Raw genomic sequence first — 15,441 nt, forward strand, 5'->3', positions numbered from 1 at the left:
TATTTACCTTCTAAGCTGGGTGTCCGCAAACCACGGCTCCGGAGCCACTTGCGGATCTTTGGGCCCTCTGCTGAGGCTCCCTGTCCCATCACTTGTTGGCCCCGCCCCTTGCCCCTTTTATTTTATTTTATTTTATTTTTTTGATATTTTTGGAAATCTGGGCTGGCTGAGGAACGATTGCCAGCCGTGGCCAAGGTTTCCCTTTGGGCGACCCTCCTCCTCCTCCTCCTATGACCCTCTGCCAGCTGTGGCTGAGCCATGAACATGCACACGAGTGGGGAGACTCTCCTCAAGTGAGCGCCAAAGCGCAGGAAAAGCGCGCAGAGGGTGGGCAGCCGTTTGCTTAAGGAGGATCTTAACAGAACACAACAGGACACGGCTTCTCTCCTGCACTACAGCTCCAGCCATTGCCTTGCCATGTCGACCCCCACCCCCAGCAGCTCTTCAGCCAAGCGTGGAGGGTGCAAACTCCAGCCTGAAGAGGCAGGAAGTGAAGGCTGCTTTACACACAAATGTGGTGCTTTCCTGTGCTTTGGCGCTTGCTTGAGGAGGGTCTCCCCACAGGTGCGCACACTCCTGCTCAGCCACAGCCAGCCAGAGGGCCATGAGAGGAGGAGGAGGAGGATGGTCACCCGAAGGGAAGCCTCCGCCGCTGCTGGCGATCTTTCCTCAGTGAGCCCAGATTTCCAAAAAGAAGAAATAAAAGGAGTAGTGAAGTGCCCCAAGAAGAGCTTGCTGGCTTGACCCAGCCGCGGTTTTCCGGTTTTCCGAGAGAGTGAGTGAGTGAGTGAGAGAGAGAGGGCAGGAGGGAGAGGGACACACACACACACACGGGGGGGGGGGGAGAGAGACATAGATATATACAGAGTTATACACAGAGAGGGGGTGAGAGAGACAGACACAGAGTGATACACAGGGTGAGAGAGAGACAGAGGCACACACAGTGATTCACAGAGAGAGGGCAAGATAGGGAGGGGGAGAGAGATACAGAGGGAGAGTGGGAGAGACGGGGAGAGATAGGGACAGAGACATACAGAGAGGGGGGAGAGGGGGGAGGGGATGATAGAGGGGGAGAGAGACATAGAGAATGGTTTTGTGGCTGAGTAGGCATGGCTGGGGGGTGTCATGTGATTGGGTGGGAGTGAGTGACATCAAGTTGGCCATGCCCACCCAGGTTTGTGGCTCCCGGGGTGTTTTTTTTCTGTGGGAAACTGGTCCAAATGGCCCTTTGAGTGCTTAAGGTTGCAGACCCCTGTTCTAACCACTGGAGACTGGAATATTAAAAAAGAATTTGTGTCTGAGGACACCTAAATACTATTGGATATACAAAAACGACTTGAGGAATGGAGGATCCCTGAAGTAACTAACTGATTTGATTGAACATTGATGAGACATTTGACTTGGAGGTTTGGTTTCTGAACTGACAATTGTGGAGACTCAAACGAAATGAAGTTAATGATTACATTAACATTAAGGACATTAAGGACCTTATCCTGGAACTACACAAGGACATGGTGGAAATATTTGATCGTATAGATAGAAGACAGGAAAATTGTATACAAGAGAGAAGGAGCAAAGGCCAGGACAAGAAGGAAAGAATGGAATCATCAGCTGGAACAAAAGGGAATTAGAACTGAGAAACCAGCAAAAAGAAGATAACGAGATACTATTAAAATTAATAAGAATTGAGGAATTAAAACAGGGAAAACATTTTAAAAGATTTTAAAAAGGTTTGGAGGGAAACGATAGGATTTAGAGCAGAAAGCTTTCAAATTAAACAGTGGGAAAAGACAGGGCAAGGAGAAAAAAATATGGATTCAGAATATAAACTTCGAAGTAGATGGAATAAAAGACTTAAGAGGAAAACGGGAGAAAAGTAAAAAAAAAAGGTAGGACTAAAAGAGGGGAAGTGGATAAGATAATGGTTAAGGGGAGAAAAAGAGTTATAGATATGTCATGATTATATGTTAATAATTGTATTAATATTAGAATGATATAGTCTGGACAATTAGTTGGTATTTAATATAAATAAATATTAGGATAAACATTACCACAAATAGATATGAAACTGGAAAGAGAGTTTGAATGATGGTATTATTAAAAGTGTATAAAATATGACTATTGTGTAGGTAATGTGAAAGTAGATATATTTATGTGTATTAACAAACTTTAAAATATACAGAGAGGAAGAGTTAAATAATGGGAATCTGAATCAAAAAGGGCCTGGTGGCTCAGCAGACTAAAAGCACTGTGATTAACACCAGCTGCCTGCAATTACTGTAAATTCGAATCTCACCAGGCTCAAGGTTGACTCAGCCTTCCATCCTTTCTAAGGTAGGTTAAATGAGGACCCAGTTTGTGGGGGCAATAAGCTGACTTTGTATAAATATACAAAAGTATGAAGGCTATTGCTTAACACATTGTAAGCTGCCCTGAGTCTCTGGAGAAGGGCGGCATATAAATCAAATTAAAAAATAAATAACAAAACTGAGTATTATGTCCTTGAATATAATAATGTGGAGGGGGAAAAATATTACTTGAAGTTTAGAATGGAAGGGTGTAAAAGCAATGTATCACAAAGTCAAATAAGTTAGGAAAAGAAACATTGAAAAATAGACACACAATTAAAATAGTGGTAAGCTTGAAATGTTAGGATGTAAGAAAGTGGTATTCAGACGGTATGCTGTTTGATCAATGAATATATAATAATAATAATAATAATAATAATAATAATAATAATAATAATAATAATAATATATGTTTAAGTGATTAAGTCTGTTTTATTTTTGAATATAACTTTAAGAAGTTGTATAGTTATAGTTGGAAGAGCTATCCATTGGAAAATACACCGTATCCTGTAAGTATTGGTAATATTATATACAACAACGAAAAGAGAGAGTGAAATGGAGTGACGGGACTAGGAGAGGAGGGGAGAAAGAGTAAGGAGAGAGAGGGGAAAGGAGAGAGGGAAGTGGAGGGGAGGAGAAGAATAGAAAGGGAAGGAGAGGGAAGCGGAGAAGAAGAGGGGAAATAGAGGGGAGAGGAGAAGGAGAGGAGAGGGAAGTAGAAGGAAAAAGGGAAGGAGGGAAGTAGAGAGAAAGAGGGGAGAAGGTAAGAGTGATGAGAAAGAAGAGGAAAGGAGATGGATTGTTGTTGTAAAATTGGGAAATATGGTGTACAGGAGAAAAGAAAACGGACAATTTCATATTTTTTCTACTTGTGGGTTATATTATTGAAATTAAGGAAGATAATATGGTGGATGTTAAAGCATATCGGTTTAGATGTTATTGCATACGTTAATATTTATATGAAAATAAAAAAATTGTGTAAAAGATAGGGGTAAATAATATGGAATAAGGAAAATGGAATGTAATAATTATGAATGTTTATCTATATTGAAATGTATGATACTCAAACACCATGCCATCCACATAATGATATGTATAATTTTTTTTAAAAAAATAAAAACTTGATGGAAAAAAAAGTGGCAAGGACGAAATGATGCAGAGGGCAGGGACCAGCAATAGGAGAGGAAGGTATTAGAGTTTGCAGCAATCCAACCAGCACACAAGTAAAAAATTCATCAGGATTCATTTATATAAGAAACTTCTTTATATACAATACCATACAGCAGAAGCCAGAACCAGAACTCAGAATCCAGAAGTACAGAATCAATAATCACAGAAGCTATAGAATCACAGCACACATATACATACAAATCAGTGAACCTAAGCCACACGCAAGCTTGGAGCCATCTGGGTCACCAAACAGTCCCCATTGGCTGACCTATTACCATGTCTATTCCAGTTCATGAACTGGAATATACTGACAGAAGGGACATTCTGATCTCAATTGACATTCACCAATTAGAGTAGAAGTTTTTTGCCTACAATGAAATGAAGAGCTTTGCCAGAAGTGACAGTATTGCCTGGGCTGGTGGAAATCAGATAAACATTTTTTACAACAGCTCAAGAAAAAAAACAGGCAAAGGCTGCCTTTACAGTGTGGGGTGGGGGAGGTGAAGGACACATGAAAAATCAGGGATATGTGAAAATTCTGAGGTATTAAGAGTTGTGGCAAACTCATCAAAACTGAGTATAATAATTGAAGATTGAAAGCAGGGTTTGTTATAGCTCTTCCAAATCTTTTCTATGGAAGGACAGATAAACCATGTGATGGAGTATATATAGAAAACCTGACTTGGCTTTCTTAAAAAAAACTAGCTAAATCTGGCGCTTGCAGTTGAGAAGCCACCTGTGAAGTTAATCCTGACTAGATAAAATTCACGCAGTTTCGTTTGCTCAAAAGCAATTATTCCTGTTGTGTACAAGACCCAGCAAGGCGGATTTTACAAGGAAAACTTGGAGGATAATCAAAAGCGCTGATTTCCAAACTCAACAGGAATGGGATTGGCTGCTCGCTTATACGGGTAGGGCGAGAATCATTTTGGACAGCCGTCTCGCGTTCCTCCCGCCCCCTCCCAGGTCGCGACCTCTGGCTTGCCTTGCCTGCCTGGGACCTAGAGGGGAGAGCAAGAGATAGCTTCTTCCCGCCCGAAATACTATTTGAATCGAAGAGACCCGCCTAGCAGTCCGCCACTAGTGAACCAATCCAAAAACGAGGCTCTCCAGCTCCCTGCCCGGAGCTGGCTCATGATTGGTCGGATCAGGCGAGGGCAGTGAAATGGAGAATCGGACAGGTTACAATGTATCCAAATTAATAGCGCGGAATGAAATTAAAAAAGCCACAAACAGCGTCCGTCATGAGAGGGCGGGGCCAAGGTAGGGGAGGTTGCCCTGGCGAGGCTGCAACTCAAATAGTTGGGGCGGGCTTGCCACGATCTGTGCCAGCTCTTAGCTTGGACGGGCAGGCGAAGGAGCGGGCGGCGCTGCCTGCTACAGCAGTCCTCGGCGGCTTTCCTTCACAGTACAGGCGGAGGGAGGGAGCCGAGCCCCCAGAAACACCTCCCTGAGTCGGCATTCTAGCAGCTTCTGCATCGATCTGTCTTGTCACGACCCGACGGCTGCCTTGAACCGGGCCAGGCCCTCCTTAGGGACAGCAGCGAGGCCAGTCCTGTAGCCGGGTCGGCAACGCAGAGCAAAGCGCTGATTTCTGCTGTGCTTGACAAGTACTTGGAGAAGAGCCTACCTCCCGGGAGTGGAGGTAAGCCGCGAAGAGCCAGCAGGATTCCCGCCCGAGGGAAGGCCAAGGCCGCCGCCGCCGGCGGGGAGATAGGAAAAAATTAGCTAATCCCTGCCGGCCTGTTGTCAAACATCAAGGATGAAATGCGATGCGGAGCATCTACGCCTGTACAGAATGCTTTTATCGCATCTTGAAAAAAGTGGCCGCTTCCAAGCAGGACGGGCAAGCAGGCCGGCCAGTGTGGAGTAGATCTTCTGCGGGAGCTTCGGTGCCAACACCTCTCGTTGCAAAAGAAAACTGCTTGTGGCAGCGCAACAATTCTGTTCGGCTGGTCGTCGGTTCATTCATTTTCGCCTGTCCTTTTTCTCTGCAGGTGCCTGTGCGGGCATGCAGCCGGGAAATGCCGAGATCCGGGCTGGAGACCGGCTAACCGGAGCTGCTGCCCGGGGGGATATAACTGAAGTCCGACACCTTCTGCATCTGGAACTGGTGCATCCCGACTCCCATAATCGCTTTGGCAAGACCGCGCTGCAAGTAAGAGAGGCATCACATGTTTCCTAGAGAGAAAACAGTATCACCTGGAGACACCGGAGGCTTGGGTGAAGGGGCTCAGATCCTGCAGTTTTCCCCAGTGTCTGTTCACTCCCATTGGTCTGGCACTTCTGGGAAAAGTGGCTGTTGCCAGATGGGGGGCCATTTCAAGGACATCTCCCTCAACCAAAAATTGATTCTAGATTGCAGCCCAATAATTAAGGCCGTAGGACCTGCCCTACATTTTTATAGTTTATAGTCAAGTCTATCTTTTCTACCTTTGCATGAAATCTCACGCAGCATTTAAACAATTGTTGTGTTTTAATAAATAGTACACAGACATAGGCCAAACAGGCTAGCCCTATTTCCTGTTGGGTTCAAGCCAAATAGGATCATTTAAAGGGCATGAGGTAACTTGTTTACAGCTATTTTGGAAAAAAGAGGTACACCCTGTCTGTATAATTACAGAAAGATCTGCCTAGGCCCGTGATGGCGAACCTATGGCACGCGTGCCACAGGTGGCACGCAGAGCCATATCGGTGGGCGCGCGAGCGTTGCCCTAGTTCAGCTCTGGCACGCAGGTATGTGCCGGTCAGCTGATTTTTGGGCCTTCCGGGCCCACCGGAAGTCGGCAAACAGGCTATTTCCAGCCTCTGAGAGCCTCTGGAGGGGGGTGGGGAAGGCTGTTTTTGCCCTCCCCAGGCTCCAAGAAAGCTTCTGGAGCCTGGGGAGGGCAAAAAACGGGCCTGCTGGGCCCACCGTGCCATCGCATGCCAAAAGCGGGGAAAGTGCAGGGGTGTCACGCGCGCATGCGCGTGGGGGCAAGGCCTACTGAATTATGGGTGTGGGCACACGTGGGTGTGACCCCCCCCCCCCGTGCTCCTCCCACTTTTGGCACACGAAGGCAAAAAGGTTAGCCATCACTGGCCTAGGCTCTTCAACCAACTCCACTATTCTACAGTTGTTTGTTTATGTCTCAATATGTTGTACAAACACAGCCTTCAAAAGAAGGTAGCCTTCCCTGTTACTTCCCATAATCAGCAAATGGGGTTAAGGCTTGCCTGCTCACCTACTGAGAGGAGGTGAGGCTGTAAATATCCCGCTTCATCCTCTTTTATCCATCTTCCAACAGGTAATGATGTTTGGCAATATCTTTGTGGCTGAAGAACTGCTAAAGCAAGGTGCCAACCCTAACATCCAAGATGGGTCTGGCACAACACCTGCCCATGATGCTGCCCGCACTGGCTTTCTTGACACCTTGAAAATCTTGGTGGAACATGGTGCAGATGTCAATGTCCCAGATGCTTCTGGCTCACTGCCCATCCATGTTGCTATTCGAGAAGGTTACACAGATGTGGTTTGCTTCCTGGCACCTCAATCCCAATTGCAGCAGAAGGACTCCAAGGGGCGAACGCCATTGGAGCTAGCAGAGGATCTCGGGCTTTCACACATCCAGTGCATCCTTGAGCAGCACCTCTCTGTCCCAGCTTAATTTCAGAAAGAGCCCTCTGGTCTGGACCAAGCTAACTTTCCCCTGCCTGTTAGGCCTCTACTCCCCAAGACTGTCCTTTTTCCCCCAGAGCTCTGGAACAAAGATAGTTCTTCTGCCCTACCTCAAAATATGTGTTGAATTATTTGTTTCTATTTATACATATTATATGAGTTCTCCTCTGTACTTCTGATTTACAGCTTTTTCCAAATGTGCCAGTCCCTTGGGAATCACATTGCACTGCAGCATTTCTGCTTGATCTTCTCTAGTTACCTCTTACATTTCTTCCCTTGAAATGGTCCCCAAAATTAGAAGAAGCATTTTGGATACCATTCAGGTTCAACAGATTAGGGTCTTTTTGAGATAAAGCCTGCATTTGCTACTACACTGGAACCTCCTCCTATTACCACCTACCCCAGAATTTCAGCAGTCTTGTGATGCTTGGTGTTTTCCTTTCAGGGATATAATTCTGCCTCCTTCTATTCAATGTATATGTAAGGATCTAGCAATTCTCTGATGCATTGCACTAGGTTCCTAACAAGAGTTATAGTAATTATCATACTACACCAACAGTAACTATATTAAATGGTGGTCGGCAGAAAACTAGCCTTGAATGGAAAATATGACTAGGATTTTTTTCTTCTTGGTGGACAAGATATTTGCTCCCATTTCTCTGCCAAATATGATCTAATTGTATAGGAGTCTAACTCTTATTTTTTAAAAAGGTTATCATCTGTTTTGTGATCTTCCTAGTTTCTATCTCAGATCTTATGATTCCTGAGCCATTAGTAGCTGTTTCTCTCTTGGCATTTTGGTGGTTGGCCCTGCCTTTTACACACTTATAAAGTGTGTTGAATCTTTTATCTTTGGCTAAAGTTTAAGGCTTGTTTTGAAAGCTTGTTCCCTGTAATGAATTTGTGGATTCAAGCAATGTATATAATAGGTTTTAAAGGAGGCAAAATGTATTCTATTTATTGTGATTAGCAAGGGTGCATTTTATGGAATGACTAATTTAATTATTAAAAACATTAAATCTATTTGTAATTTACTGACATTTGATCTTGAGAAACACTCTAAGGTGAAATTTTTCTTTTTGCTTTCAAGGGGCTCATTCCTGACCATTATGGGTGTCTTTCTGAGAACCCCTTAATAAAAGTTGAATCCCAAAAGTCTGTAGGGGAAAAAGTGGGAATCCCTGCTCTTGCCCAACATTCTGTACTGTAAATAGAAGGGGGCTGCTTCATATTACAGTCCTGGAAGCTTACCAACTTTGAAGATTTGTATGCTCTGATGCTTCTTACTATCAGCACCATTAAGAATGCTATGGAATCAGAATCCTTTCTACATGATTCTCAAGAACAGACATGTCAAACTCAAGGCCCACGGACCAGATCCAGCCCACGATGTGGATTTGGTCCATGGGGCCACTGTAGAGACGCCCCAGCCCAGCTGGGTGCTCCCCCTGTGTGTGCGCACAGAATGTGGAGAGTGTGTGGAGGCTGGTGTCCCTGATGAAAATGAAGTGCTCACAGGCTGCAGGGCCAGTGGGTGAGGCCGGGCTGACGAGTGGGCCGCAGAGACGCTAATGGCAGGTGCAGCACTGCTGCTGGGGCTCTATGCACTGATCTTCAACAATTTCGTGGCGGCCATCCAGCCATGCCCTTCTAGTCGCAGTGACCTGGCTGTGACCACTCAGCCATGTCTACCCAACATACCCACCTGGTCGCTGTGAATCATTGAGGGCAACCATAATGCTGATGTGGCCTTCAATAAAATTGAGTTTTACACCCCTGCTCAAGAACATACTTCTAAAGGTTGGAATCCTCTTCTATAATTAAGTCCCTTCTAATGGTATTTCCTATTGCAATATTAGAAACATTTCTCCTATGAGCAAAATTTAGTGACCATGAGTTGTAGCATCAAGAACTTTGGGAACCTTAATAGATTTTTGAACCTACCCAGGATCCTGGGCTTACATTTATGGGATTTTAAAAACTTAATAGCTTTCTGAGGAGGATTCGGCCTTGCCAAATGGGATTTACAGCTAAAGAGAGACTTGAAGCAAGTCAGCTCTTAAGTAGTAATCCATATTTTTATTCCCATAGGGACAGATAAATTAGAATAGCTTCAAGTGAGGTCAAATGGAACAAATAAGTTTCTCCCTTTTAGGCTGAAACTTGAAGGATATTAGAAATATAAAATCACTCAATGAGAACCATTTTGTTGAAATGGTTAAAGGCACCAGATTAGAAGCTAGAAGACCTGTGAGTTCTTATCCTGTCTTAGGTATGGAACCGGCGGGTGACTGAGTCAGTCACTTTCAGCCCTGAGAAGAAAAGGGTAAATCACTTCTGCAAATGTTGCCAAGATCACTGCAGGGACTTGTCCATGTAGACACCAGGAGTCAAGACTGACTCAAAGATACTTTTTAAAAAGGGTTATTGAAAATACTTGCTCAAAGGGAAAAAAGGGTAAACATATTTTTGTTATTCCTTAAAAATACATGAATTTTTCCAGCCAGCTCTGTTAATACTTCATTAAGTAATTTAAACTTAATAATTTAAGTTTGTTTCCCTCAATTCTCTTGACTCATTTCAATTTGAACACAGAAAAGAAAACCTTTCATTCATCAAATGAAGCTAGGTTAACCATAGTGGCCAGGCTTTTGAGAACTGTAGTTCAGCAGTATTTAGATGGCCATAGGATGCCCCATCCCTAGCTTGGAACATCTGGTAAGTAATCTTATAACTTTAGAGGTCAGGCAATTTTGTCAAAATACATTGTCCCAGCCCTGAAAAAATAATTTAAGTTTGTTATTGTACTTTATATTCCTTGAATATGTGCAGCAATACAAAATCAAGTTGGTGCTAGAATTTACTGTTTTGGATAACTAATATCTAAATAGGTCCTCACAGTAGGGTCATTACAGACAGACATAGTAGAAGTAAAATTAATACTGTTGAAATTACTTTGACAAGATAAACTGGATTCAGACTATGCAAAATATACCTGATAAAATCAAGATTTTTGTATCTTGTTTCTAGGATGAAAAAGGTGAAAGTTGCACTGGGTATCACCCAATTCAAAAACTGCTTTCTCTAGTAAGGGTATTCTAGTTCAGGGGTCCCCAATCCCCCGTCCATGGACGAGCACCGGTCCGCTGTATGCCAGAAACCGGTCCACACGAACAAGGGAAGCCTGATCCATGGGATGCAGAGAGCATATGAAACCACGCCCCCTCTAAATCTTTGCAAGAATTAGAAGTACAAGGTATAAAGATGAATTGGTTTTCTTATTTACAAATACAGTCTAGACATGATAAAGACTATAAGACAAGGTTTTTATAATAATTTGACTAGATAAAAACTTAACAGGTACTGATGAAAACAATTAAAAAATTGTATGGATATCTATTAGAAGTTAAATTGGAGGATGAACAAGTTAAAGAAACAATGATTGCTTGGGGGAAAAATTTTGGACATGGAATTGACTTAGAGAGATGGCAAAAATTGTGGTCGCAAAATTATAAAATGACAATGTCAATTGCATATAAAGAAAATTTATATAAGATGTTTTACAGGTGGCACTTACCCCCGACGAGAATTGCTAGAATGTTCAAGAATAAATCAGAAAAATGTTGGAAATGTCATCAGATACCGGGCTCATATTACCATATGTGGTGGATGTGTACAGAAGCTAAAAGATACTGGACTAAAATCCACACATGGATGGAAAAAATGACACAAAAACACATAGACTTTAAACCAAAGATTTTTTTATTGGGGATTGTACCTGAAATATACAATAGAGAATTGAGATATTTGATTGTGAATGTATTAATAGCGGCTAGAATTGTGTTTGCTAATAATTGGAAAAATGAGAAAATGCCAACGCAAGACGAAGTTATTAAGAAAATAATGGAATGTGCAGAAATTAGTAAATTGACATTTGAAAATAGAGAACAAGAAGATAAACAATATTATAAGATGGGATTTATTTTACCAACGGTTAGATAAAAAGACATGGAAATGAAATATGGTAGAGATTTTTCCAATGCAAGAAATGTAGAACTATATAAAATACAATATAAAGATGTACTGTTATTGGAATGATTTAGAAGAATGAAGAGCATAATACAAATTAACTTAAATCTTAGATTATTCTGCATGAAATGAGGGAAGAAATAACCATAGTTAAACATATGATTAATGAGGATAATAGTATATGGATATATATGAATAGAGTGAAGATGCACAAAAGATTTGTAACCAACCGACACACTGTATTTACATTGAAGATGGTTTTTTATTTGTTTTTTATATATTTGTTTAAAAAAAAATTGTCAAAAAAAAAAACACCACGCCCCCTCCAGTCCGCAGAAAAACCTCTCCACAGAACTGGTCCCAGGTGGCCAAAAGGTTGGGCGCTGCTGTTCTAGTTGACAGAACTCTCTGCCCAATACATACATTATAGGCCTTGGTGAATCCCTAGCAAATTAGAGGGAGCTGTTCCCATAGTCTTAATACTACTTTTTAAAGATTGCTACTGTATAAGTTATGAAAATCATAACTCAGATTTCCTGCTTGTTAATGTTTCATTGGAAAGAGGAGACTTTTCAGTCTGTTGAGATTGTACTGGGTTTGTGTTTCTAATGCAGCCCTCATAGTCCTGAGACACCAAAATAGCATAGCAGGACTACTTGATGCTGGACAGAAAACTATGGAAGGAACCTGTGGCTTAGAGAGTTGAACTTTATCACCTAGAATAATGTCCCAGCTGCTAGGTGTGGCCTTCAGGGATACAGAAAAGGAAGGAAGCTAAACATTTTGTAATACCAGCTTTCTGCCTGCTTGTCAAGAATTGTAAGGAATAGGGGAGGGCTTGGTGCATCTATAGATGTACGCACAGAAGAGATAGAAATTTTTAAAAATGAAACCTTAAACAGCTGAGCTTGTTTTGCAACTTGTTCTGAAACCTTGCCAAATGCCTAGCATCTACCAGGAAACCACGAACAGCTGAGAGTTGAGAACATCAAAAAATTTCAATTGTAAGAAACAAGTCACTTGTTTCCTAATGGATGTACAGTACGTTTTGTTTCTTAAAGAAAAGCAATTTTCATAAAACATGTTTACTACATGTAAATTACTTGTGGTTTATTTAATTCAATATTATGGGTTCACACAATACACTAAACTTTAAACAAAACCATGGATGGGCTTTGCATAACCTGGTAAGATAAAATATATATCTATATCTATCTATCTGTCTGTCTGTCTGTCTATCTATCTATCTATCTATCTATCTATCTATCTATCTATCTATCTATCTATCTTATCTATCTATCTATCTATATTAATTTTTAAAACAAAACTATTCTTAAAAAACATTTAAAACAAATATAAAAAACATACAAGTTTCTCTTAATCAAAAACAAATTTGCATATACAGTACACAACTTCATCTATTGACTACTTTCTATTATATATACATACACACAGTGACTAATTTCCTTTTCTATCCATCTGACAGTGCTGTTTTTAATTGTGTTGATTTCTTCTAAATTTCATCTTTAACCATTCCCCCTCCTCTGGTTTATCCACTGGTACCATCTATTCCATATTGTAAAATATTTTGAGTCTTCCTTGTCCTGTAACTCTAAAGTTAATTTGTCCATTTCTGCGCATATATAGATTTTTTGTATTAGCTCCTGGTCAGTTGGCAAACAATCTATTTTCCAGAGTTGTGCTAAAGCTAGTCTAGCTGCCGTAATTATGTGAAGTATTAAATATTAATATTCTTTTTAATCATGCCTAATAAGAAGACTTCAGGTTTTAATTCAATTTCATAATCTGTTATTTCTAATATCCATATTTTTATTTTGTTCCAATATTTCTTAATTTCTGGGCAAAGCCACCAAGCATGGTAAAAAGTTCCCTGTGTTTTTTTACATTTCCAACAGGCCGGATTTACATTCGGGTACATTTTTGCTAACCTTGCGGGGGCCAGATACCATTGGTACCACATCTTATAGTGATTTTCTTTATAAGCTACCGATTTTGTCATGCTGTAATTGTTTTCCCATGCTCTTTCCCAGTCTTCTAACTGTATACTGTGCCCAATGTTCCTCGCCCACGCTATCATCTGCCCTTTAACCAATTCTGCCAAATCATATTCAAGTAAATATTTATAAATTTTCAAAATTAATTTCCCTTCTTTAGATTCTAGTAATTTGTCCAATCGATTTTGTTTTAAGTTTATTCCTCCCTCCTCTTGGTCCTTTCTATATCTTATCTTTATTTGGTTTTTTTTGTTTTTTTTTTTATTGAAAAAGTTTTCAAATACAAATTTTTCCCCCTTTATTTTTCCCCTCTCCCTCCCCCTCCCTAACCCCCCCTCCCCACCCATCCCCCCCTGTGACTTCTTCATAACAAAAAAAAAACCTAATTCATAACAGATTACTTACTCCCTCCTCTAGATATTGACCTTTACTTACTAAAAATATTATTAATATTATAACATTCCCCTTTATCCATACATTTCAGAAAAGAGAAAAGAAAGGGGAAAAAAAAAAGACATTATACTATGACATTATAGAGTAACTTCTCCACTTTAAAACTATACGATAAGTCCTACTTTAACATTTAATCTTCTATATATATTACTATAACAAGCGGCCTTCCCCATAAAATCTAATTTAACATTTATTCCACTCTATCCATTTCCTCCACTCCGCTAAATATATCACTTAAAAATCCCTTTTCTTAGACTAATCAATCTACTAACTAGCTTATTCACCCACTATCATGCAAAATTACCATACACAACATTTCTTAATATCTTTGATTCACTGCCCACACTACTTAAAAATATATGTCTATATTTTCCATTATATCTAAATAAAAAAAAAAGAAAAGACAATGACTTTAAATTTATAATCCATATAGTATCTTCTTTGAGGTCTTTCCACTGGATTGGTAGAACCAACATCCATAATCGGGTAACATAGCTTGCTGGTGCAACAGTTTATTCAGGATCTTCAATCATATCTGCCCCCATCAGTAGTAAATATCTTCTTATATATATAAAAGTAAAAACAACCACCCGAGTGACATTATAATTATATTCCATATAGTAATAATTATGGGTTTCATCAGGATTATTAATTCCCATCATCGTAGTGGGTAACAACCCGATCTTCTGCATGCCCCAGCATAATTCTCTTGCCTTGTGATTCAAGATAATATAATATGTTTATCAACACAAAAAGAAATTCCAAAATAGATAATTCAAATCAATCAGTTTAAGGCTCGTTTCACATCCCCAGATTACGGCCATGCAGAGATCTGCCACAATCCTCACGATGATATTAACCAATACGTCGCCTCTTCTGTGTTTACACATAATCATTCATATTTTAAAGTCACTGGCTTCACTGTTGCCTGATTTAGAAATTTCTATTTTTATGCCACCTATTTCTTTTTTTCTTTTCTTTTTGTGGGTTTGGTTTCCATCCTGGTTTCCTTTCTACAAATTGTATATCATCTGGTCGGTTTTTATTCTGCTTTGTAGATTGGTCTTGTTGGTTTTGTTTTTGTATCTCATGTTTCTTTTTTATCCCTTGTATATCCCCTAATTGGTTTCCATGCTTATCCTTGCCTTGATAAGTCATCACATTAAGGTTAGATGCCACTTCTCTCAGATTTGTAGATAGTCCAGCTGGGGTATCCAATAAATCCAAAGGCAATTCATCTGGTACAGTCTCTGTAATTCGATATTTTACCTTTATTTCCGGCTCCTTCTGCTTATCCTGTATTATACCTGAAGATGTTAAATTCATTTTCAACCTATTTTGATAAAATTCTTCCGCTCTTTCAACAGTATTTAGCTGATATCTTTCTCCTTGGTATCTAAATATAATACCAACTGGGGCGTCCCACCTGAATGGGATATTTCTCTTTTTTAACTCATTCACCAGAAAACCAAATTTCTTCCTTTCCATCAATATCTTAGGTGGGAGTTCCTTGTAAATCCAAATCTTTCTTCCATACAATTGCAAATTAGAATTAAAGGAATTTTGCATGATATTATTCCTAATTTCTTTATCTGTAAAATAAATCACCACATCTCTAGGCAATTGCCTTTGCTTGGCAATCCAGGAGTTGATTCGATAAACTCTGTCAATCCTACAAAACACTTCGTCAGGTTGAACCTTTAGAATCCCAGCTAGAAATTCAGAAGATATTTTCCTTAAATCATCTCTATTATTTTCCTGCAATCCT

General features: G+C 40.4%; 1 protein-coding gene across 2 annotated transcripts; it reads left to right on the top strand.

The window, feature by feature from the left end:
- Window positions 1-4,654: 4,654 nt before the first annotated feature.
- On the top strand, window positions 4,655-8,199 carry CDKN2D (cyclin dependent kinase inhibitor 2D). 2 transcript variants are annotated; one of them, XM_034437851.3, is made up of 3 exons: window positions 4,655-4,781; window positions 5,516-5,676; window positions 6,806-8,199. In XM_034437851.3, the coding sequence occupies exons 1-3, from the start codon at window positions 4,730-4,732 to the stop codon at window positions 7,163-7,165; spliced, it is 573 nt and encodes a 190-aa protein (XP_034293742.1). In that variant the 5' UTR covers window positions 4,655-4,729; the 3' UTR covers window positions 7,166-8,199. The 2 variants fall into 2 exon arrangements, with proteins under 2 accessions (XP_034293742.1, XP_034293743.1); XM_034437852.2 differs by having other exon boundaries at window positions 4,674-5,163.
- Window positions 8,200-15,441: the final 7,242 nt, after the last annotated feature.

This window comes from Pantherophis guttatus, chromosome 2 (assembly GCF_059756535.1).
Source record: "Pantherophis guttatus breed Tessera chromosome 2, ASM5975653v1, whole genome shotgun sequence".
Taxonomy (NCBI): Eukaryota; Metazoa; Chordata; class Lepidosauria; order Squamata; family Colubridae; genus Pantherophis; species Pantherophis guttatus.